The following is a 16569-nucleotide window of genomic DNA, read 5'->3' on the forward strand; positions in this document are numbered from 1 at the left end:
TAACACGACAAGTAATAAGCTCTGAACTATTAATATTATTGCACGATATTTATTATTTATTGAGTATGGGCGCGTGTGTAATACACACACGTGACTTTTTAACTCCCGTTATGTAGCATGTTTACATATTCTGTTGTGCTGCCGCAAGCAAGACAGAAGCCTCCTGGTGGCGATCCCTGGAAGCAACGACGCGCGCACTCTGTGACACGGCGGACGACAATTCTGTCAACATGTTGGATGATAACAGAAGCCAACAGCTAGCTACACACGAGCAAAGGAAGCAAGAATTTCATTGTCCTATCTGGGACACATGGCAATAAAACACTCTCCACTCTTGGTCTTTTACTCCGCTGTGAGAGAGAAGATGCTAACTTGCCTGTAATAGTGACTAACCTGCAAGGTAACATCCCCAGCAGGTCAGTACGGCCTCAACACTGCACTGAAGCACCACAGAGAGACCCGTGCTCACATCCCTAGAGGAGAAGTTGAACCGAGAGCCTTTGACTCTGAGGCAATAGTGCTTCAAATTACATAGAACATGGAACGGTATCGTAGTACCAGTAGAATAGCATGGACAAACTCCGTACAGACAGCACCCGTAGTCAGGATCGAACCCGGGTCTCTGGCGCTGTGAGGCAGCAACTCTACCGCTGCGCCACCGTGCCGCCCTAATGGAGGACCTGAAGTAGGAACAAGGCACTGCAGATGCTGGCTTCTGCCAAAGATGGGCACAGAGTGCTGGAGTAACTCAGCGGGTCAGGCAGCATCTGTGGAGAACATGGATAGGTGACGTTTCACAGAGTGCTGGAGTAACTCAGCGGGTCAGGCAGCATCTGTGGAGAACATGGATAGGTGACGTTTCACAGAGTGCTGGAGTAACTCCGCGGGTGCAGCAGCATCTATGGAGCTAAGGAAATAGGTAACGTTTCGGGTCGAAACCCTTCCGGGTTTCGGCCCGAAACGTTGCCTATTTCCAGAAGGGTTTCGGCCCGAAACGTTGCCTATTTCCTTCGCTCCATAGATGCTGCTGCACCATAACTCAGCGGGTCAGGCAGCATCTGTGGAGAACATGGATAGGTAACGTTTCACAGAGTGCTGGAATAACTCAGCGGGTCAGGCAGCATCTGTGGAGAACATGGATAGGTGACGTTTCACAGAATGCTGGAGTAACTCAGCGGGTCAGGCAGCATCTGTGGAGAACATGGATAGGTGGCGTTTCACAGAGTGCTGGAGTAACTCAGCGGGTCAGGCAGCATCTGTGGAGAACATGGATAGGTGACGTTTCACAGAGTGCTGGAGTAACTCAGTGGGTCAGGCAGCATCTGTGGAGAACATGGATAGGTGACGTTTCACAGAGTGCTGGAGTAACTCAGCGGGTCAGGCAGCACCTGTGGAGAACATGGATCGGTCATGTTTCAGGTCGGGACCGTTCTTCAGACTGACAGTGTAACGTTGAGGCTTTATAAGGCTAGTCAGGCCACAGTTGGAGTACTGTGAGCAATTTTGGGCCCCATATCTGAGGAAGGATGTGCTGGCTTTCGAGAGGGTCCAGTGGAGGTTTACGAGAATGATCCCAGGAATGAGTGGGTTAACAAATGCAGAGCACTGGGCCTGCACTCGCTGGAGTTTAGAAGGATGAGGGGGTGACCTCATTGATACTTACAGAATAGTGAAAGGCTTAGATAGAGTGGATGTGGAGAGGATGTTTCCACTGGTGGCAGATTCTAGGACCATAGGTCACAGCCTCAGAATAAAAGGACGTTCCTGTACCAAAGGGGTGAGGAGGAATTTCTTCAGTCAGAGGGTGGTGAATCTATGGAATTCATTGCCACAGAAGGCTGTGGAGGCCAACATAATGGATATTTTAAGGCTGAGATTGATGGATTCTTGATTAGTGCGGGTGTCAGGGGTTATGGGGAGAAGGCAGGAGAATGGGGTTCGGAGGAAGAGATAGATTAGCCGGAGTAGACTTGATGGGCCGCATGGACTAATTCTGCTCCTATCACTTATGGCCTCATGAATTATTTTGCACCATTCACACGCTCACCTAGAACAACAGTGTTGAAGGAGATCAGTTCCTTTTCCTTTCCGTCGTTGTAGAAGGCCAGGTGCCACGTCCCAGCGTCGAGGTACTGGACAAACACGGCCTCGTTGATGACCAGGGTCTGGATGCTCCGCCTCTCCCGTGGCGTCTCCACCACGCTCCACTTCTCCTTGCCATCGAGCCGCTCCATAAAATCATACTGAAAGCACAAACAGAACGAGATGCATATGTATTAATCCAAGGGACCTGAACACCGCACTCAAAAGGCCCCATCTCCCCATGCGTACCATGGAGGAGGTAGCTGCCCACATGGGTAAGCCAATGGTATTCTCTGTATTAGACGCCAAGAGCTCCTTCTGGATCATGCATCATCTATGCGTACCACCTTCAGCACGGCTTTCGGCCGCTACAGATTTCTACGCATGCCTTTTGGCATCAGTTCAGCCAGTGAGGTGTTTCAGCGCTCTATGGAGCAACTGTTTGACGGATACCCTTGTGCTGTCATCATGGACGATATCATTGTTAGCGGAACAACATGGCTGCCCGCATGCTCGAGGTGGCGGTGGTGTGGGAAACCTGGCATGGTTTATGGATCGGGTCACCAGCAGCAAAAACCAGACACGGATCAAAGCAGCAACACTGTTTGATCTACACAAACTCCATCAAATCAGCTCAGGTCTACCTGCCCTCATAAATATGATTAAGAAAGAACTGCAGGTGCTGGCTAAATCGAAGGTAGACACAAAATGCTGGAGTAACTCAGCGGGTGAGGCTGAAAAAGCTACTTATCTTAACTACTAAACCAGGTTCGCTTCTTAATAAACAGACACCACACAAACTGTTTGGTAGACCAGTTCAAAACTTTACTTAACATCGGCCGATGGAAGGGAGCGAGAATTCCAGCTAAGTGACCAATGTAGACACTTAACTGTGCTCAGCCACCTTCTCTGAACAACAGAATTACATTGCCTTAAATAGGGTTTTTTTTGTCCCCTCAGCACATTCCACAGACATTAGTCATGGTCAGAGGTACTGGAAAAGGTTTCCACAGATTGCATCACATCAAAGGCCTTTTGTTTACATGGTACAAGATATACTAAAAACATTGGCCATTTGCTTTAGGTCATTTTATCTCCACTTCCCTGGTTCTTCTTTGTCACTTGGTCCCTCATAAACATAGGCCATCTGCTTTATCGCCTCTTGCTTCAAAGATGTGACCAACTATGTCTCTCTTCCTCTATCGCCTCCTCCCCCATAAACATTGGCCATTTGGTTTATGGCATCTTACTTTCAAAGATATCTCTCTAGCTCCTTCTCTTTTCCTGTCACTTGAGAGACAATGTTATAGGATTTATTATCTCACACACCGCAACCTAAGGCAAGCCTAATTTGACACTAAATATAAGCTGTAAGCTAGCCCAGAAACCAATTTAATATCTTCTTATATTTTTAACTAAAATTCGGCTTCATCAAAGCGGCATCTATGGAGAGAAGGAATTGGCGCCGTTTTTGGGGAATTGGCGACGTTTAAGGTCAAGACCTTTGGGAATTACCGACGTTTCGGGTCGAGACCCAAGGGTCTCGACCCAAAACGTCGCCAATTCCTTCTCTCACTAGATGCTGCCTCGCCCGCTGAGTTACTCCACCATTTTGTGTCTACCTCATCAATCTGATAATCTTCTCATGATCACCTTAATTGAAGAGTTACAGTTGAAGTAAGAAACTGAACCATAATCAGCTGAAACCTCGTCTAATTCTGCCTAAGTAATTCCATCATCATTTTCAGTGAGTGTTTGCGTCATCAATTAATCCGATCGTTACCACTTGATAATCAGAGTGATTGTGTCGTTCTATTAATCACTGCATGTAGATGTGAATGTGCTTCAAATACTCAGATGCAGATTGTTTTTTGATTTTTGCAGGAAGGTTTTCAGCTTGTCGATCTGTAGAACAGTGGTCACACCTTGAATGCGTTCATAAGATCATGAGACATCGGAAGAAAACTAGGCCATTCGGCCCATTGAGTCTACGCCGATCATGGCTGATCCCTCTCACCCCTCTCAACCCTATTCTTATGCCTTCTCCCGTAACCTTTGGTGCCATTTGATGCTTAAGGGGTTGGACAGGCTAGATAGATGCAGGAAGATTGTTCCCGATGTTGGGGGAAATCCAGAACAAGGGGTCACAGTTTAAGGATAAGGGGGAAGTCTTTTAGGACCGAGATGAGAAAATCTTTTTTTATACAGAGAGTGGTGAATCTGTGGAATTCTCTGCCACAGAATGTAGTTGAGGCCACACAGTTCATTGGCTATATTTAAGAGGGAGTTAGATGTGGCCCTTGTGACTAAAGGGATCAGGGGGTATGGAGAGAAGGCAGGTACAGGATACTGAGTTGGATGATCAGCCATGATCATATTGAATGGCGGTGCGGGCTCGAAGGGTCGAATGGCCTCTACTCCTGCACCTATTTTCTATGTTTCTAATCAGGAAACCAATTCGGACCCAACCCAGACTATAGGATCAAATATTTTGTCCCGCCCCCTCGTCTGATATCAGTCCGAGGAAGGGTCTCGACCCGAAACGTCGCCCATTCCTTCTCTCCCGTGATGCTGTCTCACCTGCTGAGTTACTCCAGCATTTAGCGGAGTCAGCGGGATGTGGGGAGAAGGCAGGAATGGGGGGGGGCACTGATTGTGGATGATCAGCCATGATCTAATTGAATGGCGGTGCTGGCTTGAAGGGCCGAATGGCCTACTCCTACACCTATTGTCTATTGTCATTTTGTGTCTACCCAGGAACGTAACAATCTCCACTTTGCAAAATACCCACTGACTTGGCCTCCACAGCCGTCTGTGGCAATGAGTTCCACAGATTCACCACCCTCTGACTAAATAAATATCTCCTCATCTCCATCCTAAAGTCATGTCCTTTAATTCCGAGGCTGTGTCCTCTCGTTCCAGACTCTCCCACTACATTCCATCCGTCGTTTCTTCCTACACATTTCATCCTCTCCAGATCCACTCTATCCAGGCCTTTCACTACTTGGTCGGGTTTAAGAGATCACCCCTCATCAGATGCTGAGAGAAAGGATTCAGATACACGCTCTATATGACCCGTCCATTCAATAGCAGAGCTGGATAAATCATGATCCCATTCATTTGAATGAGGACACACAACATGCAAGGAAAAGCAAATGACTTCGGTCTGAAGTGTTTAAGAAGGAACTGCAGATGCTGGAAAATCGAAGGTACACAAAAATGCTGGAGAAACTCAGCGGGTGCAGCAGCATCTATGGAGCGAAGGAAATAGGCAACTTTTCGGGCCGAAACCCAAAGGGTTTCGGGCCGAAACGTTACCTATTTCCTTGGGTTTCGGCCCGAAACGTTGCCTATTTCCTTGGGTTTCGGCCAGAAACGTTGCCTATTTCCTTGGGTTTCGGCCTGAAACGTTGCCTATTTCCTTGGGTTTCGGCCCGAAACGTTGCCTATTTCCTTTGGGTTTCGGCCCGAAACGTTGCCTATTTCCTTGGGTTTCGGCTCGAAACGTTGCCTATTTCCTTGGGTTTCGGCTCGAAACGTTGCCTATTTCCTTCGCTCCATAGATGCTGCTGCACCCGCTGAGTTTCTCCAGCATTTCTGTGTGACTTCAGTCTGAAGAAGTGTCTCGACCCGAAACGTCACCCATTCCTTCCCTCCGGAGACGCTGCCTGTCCCGCTGAGTTACTCCAGAATTTTGTGTCTATCATCGAGGCAAATGACTTATTTACTCAAACATATGCTTGTATTTTAATGTGTTTCTCATTAAATATGTTTCTTGGCTTGCAATTCATTTCATTTTTTATTTCAGTGATTTAAATTTAGTTTGGTTTTGCTTACAGATGCAGTGAGGAAACAGGCCCTTCAGCCCACCGAGCCCGTACTGATCGCGCCGTTCAATAGAAACATACATAGAAACATAGAAATTAGGTGCAGGAGTAGGCCATTCGGCCCTTCGAGCCTGCACCGCCATTCAATATGATCATGGCTGATCATCCAACTCAGTATCCCGTACCTGCCTTCTCTCCATACCCCCTGATCCCCTTAGCCACAAGGGCCACATCTAACTCCCTCTTAAATATACCCAATGAACTGTGGCCTCAACTACCCTCTGTGGCAGAGAGTTCCAGAGATTCACCACTCTCTGTGTGAAAAAATAGTTCTATCCCTGCACATGCTAGGGACAATTTACAGTTTTACAGAAGCCAATTAGCCTACAAACCTGTGCGTCCTTAGAGTGTGGGAGGAAACCGGAGCACCCGGAGAAAACCCACCCCGGTCACGGGGAGAACGTGCAAACTCCGCACAGACAGCACCTGCAGTCGGGATTGAACCCGGGTCTCTGGTGCTGTAAGGCAACAAATCAAGGGTGCCACCGTGCCGCCCTTGAATCTTTTTTAACTATCTGAGAATATCCGATAGTGTGGAGTCCACTGTCTTCAGACCACATCAATGATCGGTGCCGCCCAGGAATATGCGCTTGTGTTGATCGTACAGAGTTGTGTCTGAATCCCAAACACAGCACCTTTGAAAGATTCGGAGTCTCAATCACCATCGCACAGCCTTGATCATGTGCACCCCATGAAACTAGTCCTGGACAATTTGAATTCATACCGCATCTTTACTCTCATAGAAATATTTCAAGGTGGAATCAAATTTCCTATCTACAATCTCTGGTTCAAAAGAGAAATAGCTAGCAAATGTGGTGAGCAGCCATGATAACACTGAATAATGAAAGCCTCCTGCTGTTTCCGAGAGTGCTTTGTTCTATGCCAATGCAAGCTCAATTAGATCTCTTGCATTTCATTCACTGCAATAGCGCTGTTTATATTTTATTCAACCTATTAGTATGCATTACGAAAGTGACTGATGACACCGAGTTACGGTGAAACTATTATTCAATCATTGACTTCAGATGACATCCACCAGCATCTGAAGCCATCTGGATCCCTGGGAAAAAAAAATAAAATGCCCGCACCATTAATCATTCACATTTCATATTTATTTCCAAAACTTCACATAATACTTGTTATTATACGTCTGTGTGCTGAGCGATAATTAGAAACGCGCTGAAGGGAAGCCAAGGGGATGGAAACAGATACAGACAGAGGAGATGAGACCACAGCTCAGGAGTATTGGCATTCCTGCCTCTTACTGAAACCAAAACCAGGATTGAAATGTCTCCACGAAAAATACTTCCATTGATTTAGTTTAGCTCGGCTTGGTTTAGAGATGCAGCGCGGAAACAGGCCCTTCGGCCCACCGGGTCCGTGCCGCCCAACGTCCCCCGCGCACACTAACACTATCCCACACACACCAGGGACAATTTACATTGATACCAAGCCAAATATCCGACAGACCTGCACGTCTTTGGAGTGTGGGAGGAAATCGGAGATCTCAGGGAAAACCCACGCAGGTCACGGGGAGAAACGTACAAACTCCGTACAGACAGCGCCCGTTGTCGGGATCGAACCCGGGTCTCTGGCGCTGTGAGGTAGCAACTCTACCACTGCACCGCCCTTGAATGTACTTGAATCTTTTTTAACTATCTGAGGATATCCGATATCTTTGCCACCATGCCACCCCAATGGAGGACCTGAAGTAGAACTGCAGGAGCTGGTTTATAGCGAGGATGGGAAAAAAGTGCTGGAGTAACTCAGCGGGTCAGGCAGCATCTCTGGAGAAAAAACCATGTGACGTTTCGGGTCGGGTCCTTCTTCAGACTGAAGTAAAGTTGCAGGTAGAAGATGGAGGAACTCGCATGAGTTTAGATCGCCCCAACATATTTTACATATATTTCATGGAGGTGGCAGGCATTATGGGGAGAAGGCAGGAGAATGGGGTTGAGAGGGAAAGATAGATCAGCCATGATTGAATGGTGGAGTAGACTCGATGGGCCGAATGGCCTAATTCTGCTCCTATAAAGGGCCTTGGCGAATTCTTTGGCGACTGTCGGCATCATTGACTGACGTACTTTTTTCACGCAGAGAGTGGTGAATCTCTGGAACTCTCTGCCACAGAGGGTAGTTGAGGCCAGTTCATTGGCTATATTTAAGAGGGAGATAGATGTGGCCCTTGTGGCTAAAGGGGTCAGCGGGTATGGAGAGAAGGCAGGTACAGGATATTGAGTTGGATGATCAGCCATGATCATATTGAATGGCGGTGCAGGCTCGAAGGGCCGAATGGCCTACTCCTGCACCTAATTTCTATGTTTCTATGTTTCTATGTATCAGGTCGCGGAAAAAGTCGTGGCGTGACAACGTATTGGCGAGCGGTGTTTCAAGTGGCGCAACATTTTTTAGTCGCCGCCGATGTTCAAAATCTTTTGCCGACCCTGACACGTCAGTCAATGACGCCGGCAGTCGGCGAAAAAATCGCCAAGTGGGACAGGCCCTTAATTTAAGAACTTGTCAACATATGTAGGCATTGTTGTGATGCTTTGAAAATCAGCAGCCAATTTGCAAACAGCAATGTGATAATCAGCAGATAATTAGTTTAAGTAACATGGGTCATGTTAGCTCATGGGCAAATAGAAACATAGAAACATAGAAATTAGGTGCTGGAGTAGGCCATTCGGCCCTTCGAGCCTGCACCGCCATTCAATATGATCATGGCTGATCATCCAACTCAGTATCCTGTACCTGCCTTCTCTCCATACCCCCCGATCCTCTTAGCCACAAGGGCCACATCTTAACTGCCCTCTTAAATATAGCCAATGAACTCGGCCTCAACATACCCTCTGTGGCAGAGAGTTCCAGAGATTCACCACTGGCCTCTGTGTGAAAAAAGTTCTTCTCATCTCGGTTTTAAAGGATTTCCCCCTTATCCTTAAGCTGTGACCCCTTGTCCTGGACTTCCCCAACATCGGGAGCAATCTTCCTGCCTGCATCTAGCCTGTCGAAAACGAACCCCTTAAGAATTTTGTAAGTTTCTATAAGACCCCTCTCAATCTCCTAAATTCTAGAGAGTATAAACCAAGTCTATCCAGTCTTTCTTCATAAGACAGTCCTGACATCCCAGGAATCAGTCTGGTGAACCGTCTCTGCACTCCCTCTATGGCAAGAATGTCCTTCCTCAGATTTGGAGACCAAAACTGTACGCAATACTCCAGGTGTGGTCTCTAATCTAATCTAATGTTGTTATTCACCCCAGATTGTTATCAATTTCCCCCAAATCCACCACTCACCCACACTCTAGGGGGCTATTGACGTGGCAGTGATAAGCGACCAACATCTTCGGGATGTGGGAGGAAACCAGAGCACCCAGAGGAAACCCACGTGGTCACAGGGAGAACGTGCAAACTCTACAAGATGGACAACGTCCCACTTTCTCATGCTAATACTTCCTCCTCCTGATCTTTGCCGATTTGTTTAACTTCCTGGCCACCCCACGACAGTACGGAATGGGCGAGAAGGATTCTGGTGCCGTGCCTCGTGTTTCCACCATCACCCCATGCAGTGCGTTCCACACACCCACTAACCTCTATGTAAAAATGTGCAAAGCACATCTGCTCTGTGTGAAGTTAACTTCAGTTTAGAGATACAGCGCGGAAACAGGCCCTTCTGCCCACCGGGTCCGCGCCGACCAGCGATCCCCGCACATTGACACTAACCAACACCCGCTAGGGACAATTTTTACATTTACCAAGCCAATTGACCTACAAACCTGCACGTCTTTGGAGTGTGGGAGGAAACCGAAGATCTCGAAGAAAATCCACGCAGGTTACGGGGAGAACGTGCAAACTCCGTACAGACAGCACCCGCAGTCGGGATGGAATTAGGGTCTCTGGCGCGGCAATCGCTGTCAGGCAGTAACTCTACTGCTGCCCCACCGTGACAGTCCAAGTGAAATATTATTAATCTCCAACAGTGGATAATATACAGTCCAAACTACTTTATGTTCCTTACACTGTCGTACCTACCTTATAAACAAATCCAATTCATAGTAAAATGAAGGTAGACACAAGATGCTGGAGTAACACAGCGGTTCAGGCAGCATCTCTGGAGAGAAGGAATAGGTGACGTTTTGGGTTCAGAACCATCTGTCAGGCCCAGCTGTCTGAAGAAGGTTTCTGAACTGAAACATGACCCATTCCTTCTCTCCAGAGATGCCGCCTGACCAGCTGAGTTACTCCGCCATTTTGTGTCTATATAAATCAGCATCTGTGGCTTCTTCCCACGCTCGGGGTAAAACAACCCATTGGCAATAATTTTTCTGCGAAATTTTAAATATTTTGTAAAGTCTTTGCCACAGAAGGCGGTGGAGGCCAAGTCAGTGGATATTTTTAAGGTGGAGATTGACAGTTTCTTGATTAGAAACATAGAAATTAGGTGCAGGAGTAGGCCATTCGGCCCTTCGAGCCTGCACCGCCATTCAATATGATCATGGCTGATCATCCAACTCAGTATCCTGTACCTGCCTTCTCTCCAGATCCCTTTAGCCACATCTAACTCCCTCTTAAATATAGCCAATGAACCGTGGCCTCAACTACCTTCTGTGGCAGAGAATTCCAGTGCGGGTGTCAGGGGTTATGGGGAGAAGGCAGGAGTATGGCGTTGCGAGGGAGAGATAGATCAGCCTTGATTGAATGGCGGAGGAGACTTGATGGACCAAATGGCCTAATTCTGCTCCTAGAACCTATGAACTTACAAAATCTTTGATTATCAGTCACCTACTCGGCCAATCTGCATTGTCTTTCTTAACCAGACACTTATGATGTGCGTGCGTTGTAGCCAAGTACCACTGTTTATCAATCACAGACCCACTAAACCTTGCTACATATTCCTCATTGCAGGAAGGAACTGCAGATGCTGGTTTAAATCGAAGATGAACACAAAAAAGCTGGAGTAACTCAGCGGGTCAGACAACATCTCTGGAGAAAAGGAATAGGTGACGTTTCGGGTTGAGACCCTCCTTCAGACCGAGAGTCAGGGGAGAGTGAGACGAGAGATATAGATGGGGATTTCATGTTCAATAGACAATAGGTGCAGGAGTAGGCCATTCGGCCCTTCGAGCCATCACCGCCATTCAATGAGATCATGGCTGATCATCCCCAATCAGTACCCCGTTCTGGGGCTTGGACACGCTGGAGGCAGGAAACATGTTCCCGATGTTGGGGGAGTCCAGAACCAGGGGCCACAGTTTAAGAATAAGGAGTAAACCATTTAGAACGGAGATGAGGAAACACTTTTTCTCAGAGAGAGTTGTGAGTCTGTGGAATTCACTGCCTCAGAGGGCGGTGGAGGCCGGTTCTCTGGATGCTTTCAAGAGAGAGCTAGTTAGGGCTCTTAAAGATAGTGGAGTCAGGGGATATGGGGAGAAGGCAGGAACGGGGTACTGATTGGGGATGATCAGCCATGATCACATTGAATGGCGGTGCTGGCTCGAAGGGCCGAATGGCCCACTCCTGCACCTATTGTCTATTGTCTATTGTGTAAACCGGCATCTGCAGTTCCTTCCTACCCAGGGCATTGACATGGATTGACATAGTTGTCTATTTACATATTCCTCATTGCCTTGTTGTGAGTACCTCTGCATAATTTTCTTTTGTCAACGTTAATACGTTAGTGTATCCATCAGGCTCCAAGCCCTCCAGCAGTTGCTCACAGCCTCTGGGCAAATGCAACATCTGGCTGGGAGTCGACGTTAGATTCGGAAAGGTTACCAGCAGAAGCGGCAAATGAGCTTCATAAACTGTCATTGCAGGCTGACAAATTGGTGGGACTGCATTTTACCCCTCAGATATTAACGTTATCTCACATCACTGCTGCGGAGTTAATAACCAAAAAATAATATTGTGGGCTGGTGTAAGGAGGGATCTTTATATTTGTGAGGGGAAGAGATGGATGTAGTAAGATGTGTGAGAAGGAACTGCAGATGCTGGTTTAAACCAAAGATAAGACACAAAAAGCTGGAGTAATTCAGCGGGACAGGCAGCATTTCAGTCTGAAGAAGGGTCTCGACCTGAAAGGTCACCCATTCCTTCTCTCCACAGATGCTGCCCGACCCGCTGAATTACTCCAGCACTCTGTGAAACGTCACCTATCCACGTTCTCCACAGATGCTGCCTGACCCGCTGAGTTACTCCAGCACTCTGTGAAACGTCACCTATCCATGTTCTCCACAGATGCTGCCTGGCCCGCTGAGTTACTCCAGCAATCTGTGAAACGCCACCTATCCATGTTCTCCACAGATGCTGCCTGACCCGCTGAGTTACTCCAGCACTCTGTGAAACTCACCTATCCATGTCCTCCACAGATGCTGCCTGACTCGCTGAGTTACTCCAGCACTCTGTGAAACGTCACCTATCCATGTTCTCCACAGATGCTGCCTGACCCGCTGAGTTACTCCAGCACTCTGTGAAACGTCACCTATCCATGTTCTCCACAGATGCTGCCTGACCTGCTGAGTTACTCCAGTACTCTGTGAAACGTCACCTATCCATGTTCTCCACAGATGCTAAGGGAGCTAAGGAAATAGGCAACTTTTCGGGCCGAAATCCTTCTGGAAATAGGCAACTTTTCGGGCCGAAATCCTTCTGGAAATAGGCAACGTTTCGGGCCGAAACCCTTATGGGTTTCGGCCCCGAAACGTTGCCTATTTCCTTAGCTCCATAGATGCTGCCTGACCCGCTGAGTTACTCCAGCACTCTGTGAAACGTCACCTATCCATGTTCTCCACAGATGCTGCCTGACCCGCTGAGTTAATCCACCATTTTGTGTCTACACTGTATCCCATTTTATCGGGATGCATCACAGCTCGGTTTGGGAACAGCTCTATCCAAGTCCGCAAGAAATTTGAAGAGAATTTCGGACATAGCCCAGACCATCACACAAACCAACCTCGCATCCATGAATTCGATTTATACCCCACGCTGCCCCGGCAAGGCCAGCAGCATAATCCAAGGACGAGTCACACCCACGGCCACTCCCTCTTCTCCCCTCTCCCATCGGGCAAGAGGTACAGAAGTGTGAAAACGCACACCTCCATTTTCAGGACCAGTTTCTTCCCAGCTGTTATCAGGCAACTGAATCATCCTACCACAACCAGAGAGCAGTGCTGAACTACTATCTACCTCATTGGTAACCCTCAGACTATCTTTGATCGGACTTTGCTGGCGTTACCTTGCACTAAACGTTATTCCTTTATCATGTATCTGTACACTGTGGACGGCTCGACTGTAATCTTGTGTGGTCTTTCTGCCGGCTGGTTAGCACGCAACAAAAGCATTCCACTGTACCTCGGTACACGTGACACTGAACTAACGTCAAATTAATACAGTGCCGCTGATGGGAGCGTGCTGTGCTAATTGGGTGTCGTGTTTCTTATGCTTGAATTAGTGGGAGGTAGCAACTACGAATTGGTCAGAGATGGGGAGAGATATCACATATGGACGGCACGGTGGCGCAGCGGCAGAGTTGCTGCCTCACAGCGCCAGGAACCCGGGTTCCATCCCGACTACGGGTGCTGCCTGTACGCAATTTGTACGTTCTCCCCGCGACCTCCGTGGGTTTTCTCCGAGATCTTCGGTTTCCTCCCACACTCCAAAGACGCGCAGGTTTGTGGTTTAATTGGCTTGGTGTAAATGTAAAAACTGTCTCTAGTGAGTGTAGTGTAGTGTTATGCCCCCGTCCCACTTAGGAAACCTGAACGGAAACCTCTGGAGACTTTGCGCCCCACCCAAGGTTTCCGTGCGGTTCCCGGAGGTTGCAGGTGGTTGCCGGGGGGTTGCAGGTAGTGGAAGCGGGTAGAGAGACTGACAAAAACCTCCAGGAACTGCACGTAAACCTTGAGTGGGGCACAAAGTCTCCAGAGGTTTCCATTCAATTTTCCTAAGTGGGACAGGGGCATTAGTGTGCGGGGATCGCTGGCCGGCGCTGACTGGGTGGGCCGAAGGGCCTGTTTCCACGCTGTAACTCTATGTTAGACTAAACCTTCCTACGCTAATGGAGTAAATGGGCAAACAACACTTCCCATCGTTTTCTCAGCCACCACCTCATCTATCTGGCTCGGCCCCCATGCTTTAGAAATCACTGCTTGGGCTGAGACGTGTAAGTAAGGGGAACCTGAATGAAATCTCAATCTGCAACGATCAACAGAATGCAGCAATTTCAAGCAATCAACTAGATTTATAGCAGTTTACAGCAGCAAGATTCTGTGGTGCAGAAGAGCAACGCATTAGTTGTATGTAATGAGGCGACCTGTCAGATCCCATCTATTGTACGCAAGACTCGCTCGCACACTTACAGCTGCACTCATTCATGCAATAATGCCTGGGTTTCGTTGCAAATGCTAGCGCGCTCCCTTTTAAAAGCTGCACAAGGTGGTGATTGAAGTGACTAGGCACTGGTTTGTCTTTCCCCTGATGAAGTGCATCGGCTTCCATATGGTATCTGTCTGTCAGGGAAGCATCTGCCTCATAGGTTGACACGTGATAGGCTATTCGGCCCGTCAAGTCTAACTCCGCCATTCAATCACGGCTGATCTATCTCTCCCTCCTAAACTAACCCCATTCCCCTGCCTTCTCCCCACTACCTCTGACACCCGTACTAATCAAGAATCTATCTATCTCTGCCTTCAAAATATGCATTGACTTGGCCTCCACAGCCTTCTAAGGGGGACCTTCGAGAGCTAACCAGCGGCGGGGTGGCACCGAGCATGTGGCTCCAGCACTCTTTTCACTTTTCACTTATGAAGTCTGCAGAGAGTGGATGTGGGGAGGATGTCTCCACTAGTGGGAGAGTCTGGGAAAAGAGGTCATAGCCTCAGAATTAAATGGCATTCCTTTAAGAAAGGAATAATTTCTTTAGTCAGAGGTTGTGCCGTGAATGCTGTGGAAGGGATGGATCTTGAGGATTCTTGCATATGTACACTAAGGACAGGCGCAGAACAAGGTCGGTATCATAGATAGATTCTTGATTAGGGGGAGGGGGTGTCAGGGGTTTCCAGAACAAGGGGTCATAGTTTACAGGATCCCCCAAGGGGGAAATGGATTTTTGGACCAAGATGAGCGAGCGAAAACATTTTTCACACGGCGCAATGGTGAATCTCTGGAATGTTCTGCCCGCATGAAGGCCATTTTTTCATTGGCCTATATTATTTTTTTAGAGGTAAGGGTCGGCCCTTGTGGCTAAGCGGGATCAGGGGGTTATTGGAGAGAGAGACAGGTACAGCTGATACTGCAGTTGGGATGATCAGCCATGATCATATTGAATAAGGGCGGTGCAAGGCCTCGAAGCGGCGAATGGCCTACTCCTGCACCTATTTTCTATGTTTCTATGTTATGGAGGGAGAAGGCAGGAGACATGGCCGGCGTTAGGAGGGGAGAGATAGATCAGACCCATGATTGAATGGACGCATGCAAGTTGACTGTGGGGCCGACGATATCGTCTGCATTCATGCCCTCATTCCTTATGACCTCCTATGAGTCCTGCCCATTTGCAATTGGAGGTTTATTTGCAAAATAATGACTAATCTTAATTGGTAGTAAGGTAAGCGTTAAAGCCGAGGGCTAGTACCCACTGCGGCAGACCTAATTGGCGAATTTAGAAGACATTTCGGAGGAGAGAGTTTGAAAAAAGTGTGTCATGTTGGAAGACCTCCACTTCGACTATGTTGAAGACTCTCTACGGACTACATTCAACTACCTCGACTACCTACGACTAACATGACCGACCTTACTACGACCTACTTCGAGCCCTCTAAACCCTACGACTCGATGTGAAAAAAAAGTGCGCCGCCAGTTTGAGTTAGTTTTTCCATCACCGTATTTTCAGCACGGTTGAAAAAATGTACGAAAATGGACCTAGCTGAAGGGGCCCGGGAGCGCACCTGAGAGTGCGGCCCTACTGACAGCGGGGGGCGGGACCACTCTATCTCTTGAGCAGTGAAGGGAGTCCCCAAAGAGTTCCTAGGACCATCCTAGCGACCATGCAGGGCAATGCATTAAGATATTAAGGATAGGGGCTAAGGGGAATCCTTTTAAAAACGAGATGAGAGAAGAACTTTTTTTGTCACACAGATAGTGGTGAATCTCTGGAACTCTCTTGCCACAGAGCGTGTAATTGAGCGCCAGCTTCATTTGGCACATATAAGAGGGAGTAGTTGAGTTTGAGTTAGTAAGGGAGTAGAGTTTGATGTGGCCCGTTGTTGGCAGAAGGGAGCAGAGGGTATGGAGAGAAGGCAGGTAAGCGGAATACCCGAGGGTTGGATGATCAGCCATGATCATATGAATGAAGGGCGGTGCAGGCTCGGATAGGGCCGAATGGCCTACTCCTGCCCTGCACCTAATTTCTATGGTTCTATGACTTTCCTATGATGTAAAGGGCAAACTCGCCAGAACTCGAACTGGTAAGTTTCTCGACTAAGGTGGAGACAGCCCTCCTTTAGCCCAAGGTGAGGGACAGCCACCTTTTAGGATGTTGCTTGTTTTGTGTTTTTTTTACAGTTAAGTAGCCGAATCGAGGTTGTGATGTCGTATGGCTTTACCTG

The 16569-nt window shown here is 48.0% G+C and overlaps 1 protein-coding gene across 1 annotated transcript in view; it reads right to left on the bottom strand.

Annotated features, from left to right (window-relative positions):
* Positions 1-16569, bottom strand: part of LOC129701385 (teneurin-2-like) — a 372354-nt gene that overhangs the window by 167066 nt on the left and 188719 nt on the right. The window contains exon 5 of the mRNA XM_055642523.1: positions 2048-2270. Coding sequence (XP_055498498.1) covers positions 2048-2270 — 223 coding nt within the window. The remainder of the gene's footprint in view (positions 1-2047; positions 2271-16569) is intronic.

This window comes from Leucoraja erinacea, chromosome 11, assembly GCF_028641065.1.
Source record: "Leucoraja erinacea ecotype New England chromosome 11, Leri_hhj_1, whole genome shotgun sequence".
Taxonomy (NCBI): domain Eukaryota; kingdom Metazoa; phylum Chordata; class Chondrichthyes; order Rajiformes; family Rajidae; genus Leucoraja; species Leucoraja erinaceus.